The 16,661-nt window shown below is 36.3% G+C and overlaps 2 protein-coding genes across 2 annotated transcripts; both read right to left on the reverse strand.

Annotated features, from left to right (window-relative positions):
- Positions 1 to 3,100: 3,100 nt before the first annotated feature.
- On the reverse strand, positions 3,101 to 4,736 carry LOC114531452 (phospholipase A2 inhibitor-like). Its single transcript, XM_028553063.1, has one exon. The coding sequence runs from the start codon at positions 4,657 to 4,659 to the stop codon at positions 3,451 to 3,453; it is 1,209 nt and encodes a 402-aa protein (XP_028408864.1). The 5' UTR covers positions 4,660 to 4,736; the 3' UTR covers positions 3,101 to 3,450.
- A 4,859-nt stretch (positions 4,737 to 9,595) lies between these two features.
- Positions 9,596 to 11,226, reverse strand: LOC114531450 (slit homolog 3 protein-like). Its single transcript, XM_028553061.1, has one exon. It carries the CDS (start codon positions 11,113 to 11,115, stop codon positions 9,889 to 9,891), a length of 1,227 nt encoding a protein of 408 aa, XP_028408862.1. The 5' UTR covers positions 11,116 to 11,226; the 3' UTR covers positions 9,596 to 9,888.
- Between the last annotated feature and the right edge of the window lie 5,435 nt (positions 11,227 to 16,661).

The following is a 16,661-nucleotide window of genomic DNA, read 5'->3' on the forward strand; positions in this document are numbered from 1 at the left end:
GACTCGTGTTATTGATTCGTAAGATATTTGTATTTTGATTATATAAAACCTCGCCATTGTCATTGAATTATTATTTTAGATTTTTATTATTATTTAAAAAGTTCGGATTTAGTAGAAAGAAATACTAAATTGCAATGCGAAATGACAAATGACAATAGACTACACATGCACTGATATAAAATTACAATTTTAAATACCCTAGCCTACACTACTTTAGAGATAAGTTAAAAATTATTATATTTGTCAATCATTTACAATTCCACTGTTTTTAAATCTGAGTTCTACAGTTAAAATTATAAAATTTATCGCCACTTAGTCTTGTTACTTTTGACTTTACTTTAGTTTAGGTCATTAGGTGGCAACAAGAATGCGTGTATCTAAGGGCCATTCGTTTTTCGAGACACAGAAAAAAGAAAAACAGTCTTCAAACTCGTGTTTTCATTTTTCAATTGTATAAAATATTCTAGAAAACAAAACAGAACACGTTATAAGTTGTTGAAAGGGCCAGCCGTTTTCCACAAGCTTGAAAAACGAAAAAAAATCATCATTTCTATACTTTGAATTGCTCGAGCAACAAAAACGAATTTCGAAAAAAATTCTGTTTTTCGTTTTTCGTTTTTGGAAATGAGAAAATCTTGTTCGGAACAATTCGGAAAAATCCGGAGCGAACCAACTGTTCATTTAAAACAAATCAGTATCAAACATGGCTGCTCTGGAAGAGCATGAACGTTTTATCCGAGAATTTTTGGCCAAAGAAGAAAACACCATAGAAGATTTATCAGATATATAATCATATGTAATAAACGGATGCATCGGTAGAACAATAAACATTTAAATAACATATTCCCTTAAGAATGACATAAGAATGTTATTTAAATGTTTATTGTTCTACCGATGCATCCGTTTATTACATATGATTATATATCTGATAAATCTTCTATGGTGTTTTCTTCTTTGGCCAAAAATTCTCGGATAAAACGTTCATGCCGTCTTCCAGAGCAGCCATGTTTGATACTGATTTGTTTTAAATAAACAGTTGGTTCGCTCCGAATTTTTCCGAATTGTTCCGAACAAGATTTTCTCATTTCCAAAAACGAAAAATGAAAAACAGAATTTTTTTCGAAATTCGTTTTTGTTGCTCGAGCAATTCAAAGTATAGAAATGATGATTTTTTTTCGTTTTTCAAGCTTGTGGAAAACGGCTGGCCCTTTCAACAACTTATAACGTGTTCTGTTTTGTTTTCTAGAATATTTTATACAATTGAAAAATGAAAACACGAGTTTGAAGACTGTTTTTCTTTTTTCTGTGTCTCGAAAAACGAATGGCCCTTAGATACACGCATTAACAAGGCATGCCGCTTAAAATCAGGATTATTGAAAGATGTGATAAGATTTACACGGGGCCGTCTTGAGAGGGGGACATGGGGGGCATTTTGCCCCGGGCCCCAAACCCGAAGGGGCCTCCGACTTAAGAAAAAACTTAAAATTAAAGCACCTTGAAAAATGTTGGGCGCGGTGTATTATTCGCACACTAGTCGAAAGTATTAGATGAGTGACAGTCATTGTTATTTTAATTTCTAAGATATGTTGATATTGTTTGTAAAAAATTTTGTTTGTAAAACTTTTGCACAACGCTTTGAAGTACTTTATGCCTCACAGATATTTAAAACCATGACGTCATAGGGCCCCAGAAAAATGTTTTGCCATTTTCCGGTACACTCGACCATGCATGGTCGAATATGTCGTTTTCCGGCACACTCTACCATGGTAGAATACGAAATTTTTGGCTGGACTCGACCATGGTCGAATACGCCGTTTTCCGGCAGACTCGACTATGGTCTAAAACGCCGTTTTCCGGCAACTCAACCATGAAGTCGAATACGCCATTCTTCGGCGGACTCGACCAAGGTCGAATACGCCGTTTTCCGACGAAAAAAGTTTGTAAAACTTTTGCACAACGCTTTGAAGTACTTTATGCCTCGCAGATATTTAAAACCATGACGTCATAGGGCCCAAGAAAGAAATTTTGCCCCGGGCCACACGATTTCTCTGGGCGGCCCTGGATTTACACCCTGGACTTTCCAGAGTATTAAGACTATTCATTATTCGTTGACATTATTCATCTAACCATTCAGCCTCTATCAATATATAATATTAATAACGAGTATCGACTTTCACATTCCAAAACATTTACTTCCTGTGAATTTTTTCTCTTCATATTAAGCGCTGAAGCAAATATGTGAGTGGGCATTCGAAATCCAATGCAAAGGAGTCTGCATGTATGAGACAAGTCTGGTCCAGCCCAATTTATCGGTTTAAAAGGTCTGACACTAAGCTATATAATGGGCCTTATTAACAGGTTTGATTAACGTGAATCATTTTTTAACTTTTATTTATCAACCCACACATTACATACCAACAAAAACTGAGTCACATCAATGACTCAAAAACGGATATTAAAAACAAACAAAAAGTGGGAGTAAGATATTAATATATAAGCCGTTTCAAAACAAAATAATACATGTGTACATATGTTCCCCAATTTTAATTTGTTGCCTAATTTTAATTGGTTGGTTGATCGCTTTTAATTTGCTACAAAATTAAGGGAGAAAGCTGTGAGCTAAAACCTCTTTGCGGCTTTGGCTTTGATGACACAGGCTGATGTAAAGAAAGATTTCTAAATATTGAAACTATAACACTATAAAGGCTGTGCAGGTTAAAACTAAAGTAATTTCACAATCAATATAATACATACTACACAGTATCTCACATACAATTTATATTTTTACCAAATAACAGAACTAACCCTTCTGAAAACATAATTACACCATGTAAGCCCTAATTTACAGCTACATGAGCACACAAGTCAAATCTTTTGTGAAAATTTATTCACAGATATATACATATACATATACATATATATATATATATATATATATATATATATATATATATATATATATATATATATATCTATCTGCGGCCAACGTTTTTGCAAATGGGTGTATATATATATATATATATATATATATATATATATATATATATATATATATATATATATATATATATGTATATATCTGTGAATAAATTTTCACAAAAGATTTGACTTGTGTGCCGTAGCTGTAAATTAGGGCTTTCATGGTGTAATTATGTTTTCAGAAGGGTTAGTTCTGTTATTTAAATATACATGGGTCAAAGCACAGAAAAATCTGTATATATACCTCGAAACAAAAAGATATCCTTACAATAATACCTCTACAATGCTCAATTAGTTAAATTTATTACGTGTAGGTAATTATTAGGACACAATTTGATATGCTAGAAAACACTGGTTTATAGCATGCTATGTTTACCATATTTGTGTATATCGCTCTGCATTGGCAACATGTGGTAGCTGCTAAATTTCTTCTTTTTAATACCCCCTTGCAAACAGCTGAGTCTAATATAGTCAAGTAAAAAGTAAAGGAATACCAAACATTACCACAATCTGTGACATGAAAGCAACCACAATATGAGATGAAACAGCCCATCCATGGTTAGGGTGCACAGTACCAGTACCACAAGTTGAGTTACCACAACAAAATTCATTATTTTTCAATTCCACAAACTTTTTCCCAGCAACCTTCTTTGGCTCAGAACATTGCCAATTATCTTTGTCACTTGTCTTTTCAGAAAGATAGGATTGAAGCCAAGCCAAATTGCAATCACAATTGAGAGGGTTATTTGAAAGCTGGATTATGCTGAGTTTAGTTTGGGATGTAAATTCATCTTGTGGAATGGTGGTGAGATTGTTATTCTTCAAGATGATTTGGGAAAGAGACATCTTTTTCAGGAATCCATTGAATGTAACATTGGATGTGAGTTGGCAACCATTACATTGAAACTGTGTCACTTTAGAACCTTGGAAAGCATTCTCATTTATGAATTCAATTAGGTTTCCATCCAGGATTATGCTTGCAATCTCAGTTCCTTTCAGTATATCAGCCCCAATAGACTTTATTTCGCAATTTGAAATTCCTAAGGTCTTCAGTTTTGGCAAGCCACTGAATAAACCATCCTTCAAATGTTCAATAGGCGTGCCAGTTATAAGCAGTATCTGAAAATTTTTACCAAATTGTCCTTCACCTATCTTATAGATTACATCTGGATCCAATCGTGTATTATCAAGCTGTAAGTTCTGGACGTTTGTTGAATTTTCAAACAGATCATCAGGCAATATATTCAATCGATTATTGCTCAGGAAAACTTGATCCAAACGCGGAAGGTTAGCGAACAAGCCAGCAGGCAGTGAGGCAATGTTATTATTATTCAAGTTCACTTTAAACAAACGTTTCAAACCTTGAAACACCAAACTATCGTTAAAGAAAAGGCGTTGTTGGTTAAATATTTCCAGGTGAGTTAGATTGTCCACATTCTTGAAACTGTCCCGATTTAACACCCTTATACCACAATTTTCAAGCTCCAGAAGAGTTGTGTTACTTGGTAGCCAAGACGATAAGTTAGTATTTACATTAAAACCCTCGCATTTGACCTCATAATTACCCAGAATATCGTTACATTTACAGCCATTTGGTACCTGGGGAGGACAAACTGTGCTCTTCGCTGAATCCAGAAGAAAATAGCCAAAAAAAAGCGAAATATAAGACAAGACCTTCATGCTGAATATGGAATGTTTGGTTAAATATTGAATGACGCAGTAAGATTTACTGAAGGCGTTACCAGCCAGCGGGAAACAGCTGCGAGTCGGTAGCGGAAGCAAGGACTTTGGACCACTGATCTGAAATAAGACTGGACTAGGTTACCTGCAAGGTAGGGATTGCTGCGAGCATTTTAGGGTCCAAGTGAATTGTTATGTGATATGTTAGTAAACTAAATCCGTTTTAACTAATAGCAATAGCAGGTCTAAAACACGTAAAGTGAACCTCTCGTGAGCGTTAACTCGCTGGGGCTGTACATTAATTAATACCTGTTAGCGAGAACACTGTCAATGACTTCAATATGTAGGCCATGCAATATATGCTATATCAAGTTCTAACTTTTATCTCGAAATTGTTTTGAAATAGGCTGGTTTATATTATGATTTCGCGAGTAAATTTGCTATAAAGCAAATGTTCAATTGCCCAAAGGATTTGTAGATTGCACTCGGCAAAAACGAATCGTCTGAAAATAGCCATTTTACAGTGTCGTGAATACCAATTTCCCCGGTGTTGGATAGACCCGGGAGTGTTTTTCCCGCTGTCGAAGGGTAAAGGAGAGAACGCTGTCTTGCGAGTTGCAGCTCGTTGAAGTCAAAGTCTTTAGAAGCAGCTAGTTTTAAAAATATTTTAACATACGAATCACAACAGGAGTATTAACAATAATAGTAATATTAGGTAGAACTTTGCGCGTAGCGACATTTTCCCCGCAACAAAGTTGAAAGTATTGCACTTTTCAGTTTCCGCGCGGAAACTATTGTTTGGGTGCAAAAATTCGGCCGCCTAGCGAAAATACAGGCCCTGAGCAGTAGCACATATGCTATGTGAAATATGCTATGTGCTTTGAAATATGCTATTTGTCTTTGTTGTAAGTCCATGTAACTAAACATCACTTAATACTTTGAACTTTGTACGCGCTCGAGAAGACGTGTAATCAGAAACCACGTGAAGACCCGGTAAAAGCACTAAATAAAAATATTTAGCTCATTGTAAAATAGGAAAAAAAACATATGCCTATGCTTACAGTAACCTAATATAAAATAAGTCAAACATTGCAACAATCTGAATGATTCAGTCAGGCAATTTAGACGATCAATTGCATATTTTATCTACGACTGTGTCATGTTATTAAACACGACTCGCAAGCGTCAAGCCGCATATAATATATTACTTGAAACATCATTTGATGCAAAATATGGAAATCAGCAAAAGAATACAAACGTCAATGGGTTAAAAAAGACTTTAAGTTTAAGGCATCTGTATGTAAGACTTGATTTGCTTCACAGCACTGACAGCTCAACTGCTCAAGCAAAGCGAATGAATTGGATAGTACATCTCAATATTCTAGAAGAATTTATATAGTTCGTATATAAACAGCATGAATCTAGCTGTGATCGATTGTATGCTTTTAGCGTTTCATAAATATACAAGCTAAAATTGTAAACAACTGTAAACGTAACATATGAACGAAAGTTGAAAATATCTTACCTTGAATAGTCAAAATATTTTCCTTACGCACAGACGAACTATGAAACTCCGAAATTGTGCTGAACAGTGAATTAAATAATATCTTTGTAAAACTTTATTTGGAAACACTAGGGAAAATAGCTTCTGCGCATTTCCGATCGCCTTTATTTGGAAACACTAAAGAAAATTAGCTATCTGCGCACTTCCGATCGCGCATGACCACAATGCACTGCGCTAGACTGTTTTGAGATAAAAATCCCCATCTACACAAATTATAACACATCTATAGAAGGCAAAAGTTAAGCCGGAAGTGATCTGGCTGCCACCCGATTGTATCATTTAATATAGATTTCTTCAGGGTGTCTCAAAAAAAACGCAACCACTTAAATATGCAAGAATATTAATATTGTTCGGGTTTGCACCATAGTTCAGTTAAAATGACTTTTAGCGTTTTAAATGAAGGATTAAGAACAATTTTCAATTCCTAGGGGTACACTTCAGAGCTGTATTAATGTTCTTGCATATTTAAGTGGTTGCGTTTTTTTTTAGACACCCTGTATTACAGAACTGTATTTTTTTGCGGTTTTTGCTTTGTTCACGTCTCTATCCGGGCCAATTTCACAATCACAAACATACGAAGCATGCGAGAAGAAATTTTAGCAAATAATTTGGAATATTTCGACTTCATGACATTTTTTGCTCAAATTTCTTCTCGTATGTTTCTATGTTTGTGATTGTAAAATTGGCCCGGACAGAAACGTGAACAAAGCAAAAAACGCAGAAAAATAAGGTTCTGTAATAGAAATCTATATTAAATGATACAAAAGTGGGGCCTTTGAATCGGGTGGCGGCCGGGTCACTTCCGGCTTCACTTTTGCCTTCTATAGATGCGTTATCCAGTCTTATTTCAGATCAGTGCTTTGGACGGCACTGTCGAATTTGCGATTGCTTTTTTTTTGCTTATTAACACAGACTTACGAGACTTCTCCGGATATTTCTGTCTGATATAAAAAAAATGGCGAGAAACAACATCTTGAACATTCAAGGTATGAGTTCTACTGAACAAGACTTGATTATTGCAGCGATATTTCAACTTTATCTTATATTAATCCTCAAACCTCTATATGGATATTTACACGCTTTGTACACACATTACTGGGTGTAAGATGACTTAAGACCAATCAAAATATCACTGCATGCAAAATTCTTCTCTAGTTTCTATAAACTCAAATATATTTTATGTTTATGAGAACATGTTTTTCTTAGGGCATTTATTTTCTTTTAATTATGAAACCAGAAATGAAACAATAAACAATAGAGAACGAAAATAAATATCGCAAATTCAACAGTTCAGCCCAATGTCTGGACTAGCCCAAAGTCCAATCCAGTCCAAGCGCAGTCCAGTTTTTACAGTATGCCACATTTTCTTCTGTCACTTATAAGGCTAGTTTCCACTAAGCAAAATTCTCCTTTGGATCAGACAGGACAGGAAAGTTTCCTTTGTATAAACGCCGCCTGAGAACTCACCGACAAAGCAAATTTTCCTGTCCGTTCCGATCCAAAGGAGATATTTCCTGAGTAGAAACTAGCCTTTAACCGAACACTGAAATCTGCGCTCTGTTGTATATTACCCCTGATTCTCCCTCCACTAAGTTCAGAGTTTCCAAAAACTTTCTTAACGCTAACGGGCGACTCTGTTTTGCTTGACATATTCGTCTATACATAATTCGCCGATATAGTTGATAATTCGTCGTGTGTTTGTACTCAGACAGGATGAAATATCGGCTGTCAGACGGATCATACGTATCTATTATCATCGGGCCCATGTTTGACATAAAAGATTTTTATGCATGATGACAGTTAATTTGTTTGAACCACAAATAATTAGGTTTTGTTTTGTTTTTATTTTTTTATTTTTCGTCGTCGCAAGTGTCTTTTGGCGCGAAATATACTAGTATTTGAAAAGTGTGTGTGACCGTATTTATCTACGTCACAGTTTTGTCTCCCAACAGTGGTGGTGCACAGCGCGAAATCTCTGACTAATTTACTTGTCCTATTTTATTAATATCGCTGCTATTTCGCCGTTTAACAAGATGTGGTCGTGTATGGGCGCGTTGACACGTCGCAGTTTGCACAGAATTGAAGATTTAATATAAGCGCGAATTCCAAAGGAAAAGACAAAGTGAACGTATCATGCGGTTTATATTGAACTTCTATACTTTTTAAAGTACTATGTGCTTCTGAATGTCGCCATCGAACAAGATTTAGGTTCGCAAGGCATATAAATGAAATGAGTATGAACTGTATTGTTTATGTTCAAAAGCTTTATATTGAAGACTGACACGTGCCCGGCACGCCGAAGTTAACGCCAGAACAGGCGTGTTGTTTTATTAAAAATGGCCTAATTTATACTAGAGACGGATCATTCGTCAAAACAAACTTGCATGGGCAAGTGCAAGACAGTTCGTCCTCTAGTTCGTCTGTGTGTAAACACGCTTAGCTACGCTTGACATTTTTATTTCTACCTATTTTAATTCGTAACAGTAAATCTATGTAAATATGGTTTATAGATTGTATGGCGAAAAGAAAGCTATGGTGTGTCTTATTGTCAGTTATTGCGATGATTTAGGGAAGCCAAAGTTGTTTTTTACTCCAATTGATCTCCAATTAGGGTAATGTGATTGTTGTAGCCTGTGGGGTCGCGAATCCCGATGTGATTCCTCTTGACGAATCGCAGACTAAAGGCCATGGGCTTTGTCACCGTATTTTGAAAGAGTTTTTTTCTCGCAAGGGATTGTTTCTACTTTGTTAAACCAGTAATATCGGGATCGCATGTCAATCAGTGCACTTCCAGGCTGCGCGATTTTGCTCCGAACTGTATTGAGCATAGCTATATATGTAATAGACACCATTTAACCGAAAGATCTGTCGTGTCACGTTTACTCTATTGTATTGTCAGTCTTGACCCCTGATTCTCCCTCTAATGATCGAGTCTCTACTATATTCAAAGAAGAGAACACGTGATGATCAAGCTCAAACACTTCAAAAACACGGATATTAAAATATTGGTGTTTGTGCTAAAAGATTTGTAGTGCCGCTTGATAATTTTCATTATTTGCCATAAAATGAGATTTTTTGATGGCATTGACTCATGCAAAGAATCTTTAAATGGCGTTAAAATCGGCAAGATCAATAAATCACATACACATCATAGCCACTGTATCTGCGAAAAAATAATGCAATTCTTAGCCGCGGCACCTAGTTCACTTTCACCGACTTTGAATTCAACAGACGGCTGTGATTTAAATACGTTTAAGTTTGTTGCTTTTTGTTAGGTTTCGCGCGCCGATATTCTTCCCTAATACACCCAGAGTAACTGAAAAAATATTAAATGAATATAGTTTTTGTAAATGTTTTAAGTGTAAGCAGTGAGTATAGCACTGTCAAAGCCAATCTACAGAGCAAAACGCAACAATCTCTATAGGGAAAAATATAACTGAATATACCTATCAAACAGAATACGTAGTATAAGTAAGTATATAGTAAGTATAAGTAAGTATATAAGTACATGGAATGTATTGTTTATATACTATAGCATACTATTGTATGAATCTCAACAGTTTGTATGTTGCTCAACCTTAGCAAAACGTTACATTATATATTTATAATTGGTGAGAAAAATCGTTAGTTGGTGAGAAAATTGTTGGTGAGAAAATTTAAAATGATCAAACGAAGAGTAAAGGAATGCCAAACACTACCAAAATCTGGGACAGGAGGGTTACCGCAATATGAACTGAAACAGCCCATCCATTGTTAGGATCTGGCACACCACAAGCTTTGGTTGATGTACTATTACCACAACAAAATTCATCAAGTCTAATGTCCATAAAACGTCGCCCAGCAACACTCTTTGGCTCCGAACAATTCCACCAGATTCCGTCCCCAACAAGTTTCTTCTCAGTGTAAAAAGATCGAAGCCAAGCCAGATTGCAATCACAATTGAAAGGGTTATTTGAAAGCTGAAGTACCATTAATTCACTATGGTATGTTAATGCATCCTCTGGAATGGTGGTGAGATTGTTATTTTTTAGGATGATTTGGTAAAGAGACATCTTTTTTAGGAATCCATTAAATGTGACTGTCGATGTAAGTTGGCAACCAACACATTCAAATATTGTTATTTTAGTACCTCGAAAAGCATTCTCATTTATGAGTTTCATTGGGTTCCCATTCAGGGTTATGCTTGTAATCTCAGTTCTGTTCAGTATATCAGCCCCAATAGACTTTATTCCGCAATTTGAAATTCCTAAGGTCTTCAGTTTTGGTAAGCCACTGAATAAACCATCCTTCAAATGTTCAATGGGCGTGCCAGTTATAAGCAGAATTTGAAAATTTTTACCAAATTGTCCTTCCCCGATCTTGTAGATTACATCTCGATCCAATCGTGTATACCCAAGCTGTAAATTCTGGACGTTTGTTGAATTTTCAAAGAGATCATCAGGCAATATATTCAACGGATTATTGTTCAGGAAAACTCGATCCAAACGCGGAAGGTTAGCGAATAAGCCAGCAGGCAGTGAGGCAATGTTATTATTATTCAAGTTCACTTTAAACAAACGTTTTAAGCCCTGAAATACGAAGCTGTCGTTGATGGAAAGGCGTCGTTGCTGGTTGAATATTTCCACATGAGTGAGATTGCTCAGATTCGCAAAACTGTTCCGATTTAAGACTGTTATGCCACAATTTTCTAGCTCCAGTTGATTCGTATTATTTGGTAGCCAAGAGGACACGTCAGTAATTGTGGCTATATTCTTGCATCTAACCCTATGATCATCCAGAATCATGTCGCATTTACAGCCATTTGGTACCCCGGAAGGACAGGCTGTGCTGTCCCCTGAATCCAGAAGAAAATAGCAAGAAAATAGCGAAATATAAAAAGGCAAAACTCTCATGTTGGATATCGAATGCTTTTAATGCAAGCGAACAACTGCAATTTTCAATTGCAAATGTCAATGGCGATGGTGGTTAGGCTAGCATAGCCTATAACTATGCGGCCAAAAGAAAGGAAACCGGAAAGCTATTAGGCTGCCGGATTACTGAATGCATTTATTGAATGCACCGAATTGCATGATTTAATGAATGCAATCTGAACTGAGTGCAATTACTGAATGCAATTAAGCCAAATACTATTATCATAATCTATGTTTTCTTTTGTCCTGATTGTTAAGTGTTGTTGTTATGAATATTAATCTGGAAATTGCGTTGTGATTGCCGCAAACAACCGAGAACTTGTAGCAAAGGTTCTTTCGAATAACAAACGGACGGTTGATAGTTTATAAATATTATTTAAGTATCAATAAAAGGAAAAAATACGCGAGAATAAGTGACTACAAAACCTACTTGAGTTAATGTCCAAAAATCCAACTGTTCATTCCCGCTCTTTCCTTAACATTAACCAATAAGGTTCAGAGACTGTTGCTACGGTAACATGTCCTACTGATCTATATCTTATATTAACTGTACTGTCGCTAATCGGCGACAACTTTGTCTAAAACAATGAACTCAAACGACCGCCTATATATTACCCAGGGTAATTTCGCTGTATCTATTCCGGAATAAATATTTTCATACCTTTGTTGTTACGTCCCATCTAGTCTACTGTAATTCCCATCTTAGTCGGAGTCCCTCAGTACCAACTTCAAAGACTTGAAAGAGTTTTAAATGCTGCAGCAAGGCTTATTCCAAAGTACAAGATCCTACAAAATACGAATGTACAATTATGATCAGATCAATATGAATAGAAAATGTGGTATTTGTAGTTTGGTTACTTTTGTACAGTTGTACCATAATTTTTATACAAGTTGTAACAACGAATTTAAATATGATTTTTAGCCGCAAGCGGTAGGAACATAATCCTGCGCTTTCAATGTGGTATTTAAGTGCTTTGCTTGAAAAATAACGCTTCGAAAACATTCAAAAAACCAAAATCACTAACGCGCACTCCTGAGCAACGGCCATTTTGAATGTATTATTAGGCAATGACATTAAATTCCATACTGTTTCAACGACCAGTCAGAAGCGCTTCTGATTTGGATTATCCAAGAGCCCCCTACTCCTTTCCCCGATGGATCGCGCACTCTGGGTTCGAGATTGCCGTCATCTTGGCTTCAAACTTTCGACAGAGTGAGCGTTCCAATCTTATTTGAGCTCACTGGGTTCCTGAGACGTCCATTTGTTCGATTTATGGCAGGCATCTATTCAACATTTTTTGTTCTCGCTTCCCCGACTCAGCTAGCCCAAGCCAAATATGCAAATTTTGGATTGGACTTAAGGCTAGCCTGGACATTGGGCTGAACTGTCGAATTTGCGATTTTTGTTTTCCTCCTCTATTGTTTATTGTTAACGCAGGCTAAAAGACGTCACTTTAGGATATTTCTTGTTTCATAATTAAAAGAAAATAAATGCTCTGAGAGAAACATGTTCTCGTAAACATAAGATTTTTATGAGTTATAGAAACTAGAGAAGAATTTTGCAGTGATATTTTGACTGTGCTTTAGTCATACTACCCCCAGTAACATGTGTACAAAGCGTGTAAATATCCATATAGAGGTTTGAGGATAAATATAAAATAAAGTTGAAATATGGCTCCAATAATCTAGTCTTGTTCAGTATATAACTCATACCTTGCATTTTCAAAATGTTGTCTCTCGTCATTTTTCCTTAATACATGAAACAGGAATATGCGGAACAGTTTCGTAAGTCTGTGTTAATAACTTAACAATAAGCAAAAAAAGAAATCGCAAATTCGACAGTCCAGTCCAATGCCCCAGTACAAAGTCCTTATGCTTTACGTGAGGTTTCGCGAGTAGATTACCCCCCCCCCTCCCCATATACGGGGATGCCGCCAATGACGTCACAATGGGTATACACGAGGATGCCACTTGAACATGATGTGAGAATACATGATAGTTTCACGTGAACATCATGCGTTTAGTGTTCAAGATGTCAAACTAAAATGTACACGGGTGTTTCACGTGTACATCATGCATTTGATGTATGTAGTGTTTATGGGCCGGGGTATTGTGTAGGAGTCAAAACCAAATTTTAGTGTAAATCATTTATTGTTTCCATTTGTTGAAACATGATGATACAGTACGATTTATCTATAAGATAATTTTTATTAATATAGTTTAGGTAATTTATGATACGAATAACTATATTGTTCTATAATCACTTAAACTTGCGGTTCGTTGTATTTTGATGAAATGTGCAATCATCAATCAGTAAAAATTAATGTTTGAGGGAAATATGAACGAATCTAGTAGAAACATCTGATCACGTCTCAGCATAATACAGTCGGTGACTTCTATCCACCAGTCATTATCATAGATCATACACCACGTGTCGGAAGTGTGCATGTGTATATACTCGATTGGTTCTTTGACGTTCATATGGCGTTCATACGACCTTAAGCATGTTGGACGGCAACACGACGACGACGCGGCTTAAATTCTCCTTTAAATAATTGCTATGGCAAAGTGGTTGTTGTATATTATTAATTGTACCGCTTTAGTAAGATATAAGGCGTTGAAAACATTCTGTTTATGTTTAAGGACAATTCTATAGAGCCTAATTCGAGGTAGGGCTCGCTGGGTCCTGAAATGCAACCTAGACAAGACGTAAAAAACGACGTTTTCCCGTTGTAAACAGAACGAAGAAGACGTCTAAAACCCATCATGGGTCTTTAATTATTCATTTCTTTTCAATGACCCATTGTATTGATAGCCGTCGTCGTCGCGTTCGCGTCCTACATGCTTAAGGTCACTAATGTATACATATTACGACGCTGATGCGATGTCTACGTTAATATAGGTACAGTTTTATGCAATGGCCATATAAATCTAAGGCCACTGTTAACAAAATGTTTCTTATCCTCAAGTTTCAAAGTTGGATTTCGCGCAGAATGCAATCATAACTTCGAAGGGAAAGGGAAAGTGTTCCGTGTGTTTACTCAAACAAACTGTCATAAATTACTATCTATTTAATAGTCGTAAAGTACGTGGCATCCTCGTTTATACCTATTGTGACGTAATTGACCGTAACGAAAAAGATGGCGGCATGTACATTTTACCAGAATGCATTGCGGCCGTTAAGAATGATTGACTAAAAAAAGATGGCAAGAAAAACTCCTAATGACGTGAAATTTTAACACAGCGAAGAAAATAACTTCCTGCTCTATGCCTGTCCTTTAAAAGACGTCAGTTCGCTTTTTTAAATGATTTCCGACCGCAATGTTTTCTGGTAAAATGTACATCTGCAATCTTTTTTGTTATGGTCAATTGGCGGAATCTTTTTCATCCGTATATATTTGGGGGGGGGGGTAATCTACTCACGCTGGCTGCCAACGCCTTCAGTAAATATTACCGCGTCAATCAATATTACTGAAACTAAACATTCCATATTCAGCATGAGGGTCTTGTCTTATATTTCACTTTTTTTGCCTATTTTCTCCTGGATTCAGCGAAGAGCACAGCTTGTCCTCCTCAGCTACCAAATAACTGTAAATGTAACGATATTCCGAGTAATTATAAGGTCAAATGCGAGAGTTTTAGAGTAAATACTAACTTATCGTCTTGGCTACCAAGTAACACAACTCTTCTGGAGCTTGCAAATTGTGGTATAACCGTATATAAGCGTGTTAAATCAAGACAGTTTCAAGAATGTGAAAAATCTAACTCACGTGGAAATATTTAAACAACAACGTCACCTTTCCTTTAACGATAGTTTGGTGTTTCAAGGTTTAAAACGTTTGTTTAAAGTGAACTTGGATAATAATAACATTGCCTCACTGCCTGCTAGCTTGTTCGCCAACCTTCCGCGTTTGGATCAAGTTTCCCTGAACAATAATCCGTTGAATATATTAACTGATGATCTTTTTGAAAATTCAACAAACGTCCAGAATTTACAGCTGGGGTATACACGATTGGATCGAGATGTAATCTATAAGATCGGTGAAGGACAATTTGGTAAAAATTTTCAGATACTGCTTATAACTGGCACGCCTATTGAACATTTAAAGGATAGTTTATTCAGTGGCTTACCAAAACTGAAGACCTTAGGAATTTCAAATTGCGAAATAAAGTCTATTGCGGCTGATATACTGAAAGGAACTGAGATTGCAAGCATAACCCTGGATGGAAACCCAATTGAATTCATAAATGAGAATGCTTTCCAAGGTTCTAAAGTGACACAGTTTCAATGTAATGGTTGCCAACTCACATCCAATGTTACATTCAATGGATTCCTGAAAAAGATGTCTCTTTCCCAAATCATGTTCAAAAATAACAATCTCACCACCATTCCACAACGTGAATTTACATCCCAAACTAAACTCAGCATAATCCAGCTTTTAAATAACCCTCTCAATTGTGATTGCAATTTGGCTTGGCTTCAATCCTATCTTTCTGAAAAGACAAGTGACAAAGATGATTGGCAATGTTCTGCGCCGAAGAAGGTTGCCGGGAGAAAGTTTATGGAATTGAAACCTAATGAATTTTGTTGTGGTAACTCAACTTGTGGTGCTGGTACTGTGCACCCTAACAATGGAAGTGGTAACTCAACTTGTCGTGCTGGTACTGTGCACCCTAACAATGGAAGTGGTAACTCAACTTGTCGTGCTGGTACTGTGCACCCTAACAATGGAAGTGGTAACTCAACTTGTCGTGCTGGTACAGTGCGCCCTAATCATGGAAGTGGTAACTCAACTTGTCGTGCTGGTACTGTGCACCCTAACCATGGATGGGCTGTTTCATCTCATATTGTGGTTGCTTTCATGTTACAGATTGTGGTGGTAAATGGCATTCCTTCTCTTTTTACTTAACTATATTAGACTCAGCTGTTTGGAAGGGGGTATTAAAAAGCAGCTGCCACATTTTGTCCATGCAGAGCAATATACACAGATATGATGAACATAGCATGCTATAAACTAGTGTATTCTAGCATATTAAATTGTATCTTAATTATTACATACATGCTAAGAGCAATAAATTTAACTAATCAAGCATTGTAGAGGTGCTATTGTAAGGATATCTTGTTGTCTTGAGGTATTTTTTTGTACAATTGGCCCAATATATAAGAGAGCAATAAATGTTACAATATAAGCGTAATAAATAGTATAAGAGCAATAAATGTAACTATTTGAGCATTGTAGAGGTGCTTATGTAAAGATATCTTGTTTTCAGGTATATATACAGATTTTTGTGTGTGTATATATATATATATATATTTAATATATATAACACCTTCGTCCACCTTACTAAGTTGCTTGTTGGAGCCAGATTGCGATCCCTACGGCATCTTAAGCTGAGCACTCCCCCCCCCCTCTCCTCTGAAAGCTGACCCTTCACACCAACTTTGTTGGTGGAGGAAAAGACAGACATATGAATAAAAGTAAACAAAGGGAGAAAAGAAAGAAATTTACTAATAGCACTTTACCACA

The sequence above is a fragment of the Dendronephthya gigantea genome, unplaced genomic scaffold (genome assembly GCF_004324835.1).
Source record: "Dendronephthya gigantea isolate DGI-Jeju-01 unplaced genomic scaffold, DenGig_1.0 000072F, whole genome shotgun sequence".
Lineage (NCBI taxonomy): Eukaryota > Metazoa > Cnidaria > Anthozoa > Malacalcyonacea > Nephtheidae > Dendronephthya > Dendronephthya gigantea.

Excerpts from the sequence above, each read along its gene's own strand:
- LOC114531450 (XM_028553061.1), bottom strand. The coding sequence starts at position 11,115 with ATGAGAGTTTTGCCTTTTTATATTTCGCTATTTTCTTGCTATTTTCTT.
- LOC114531452 (XM_028553063.1), bottom strand. The coding sequence starts at position 4,659 with ATGAAGGTCTTGTCTTATATTTCGCTTTTTTTTGGCTATTTTCTTCTG.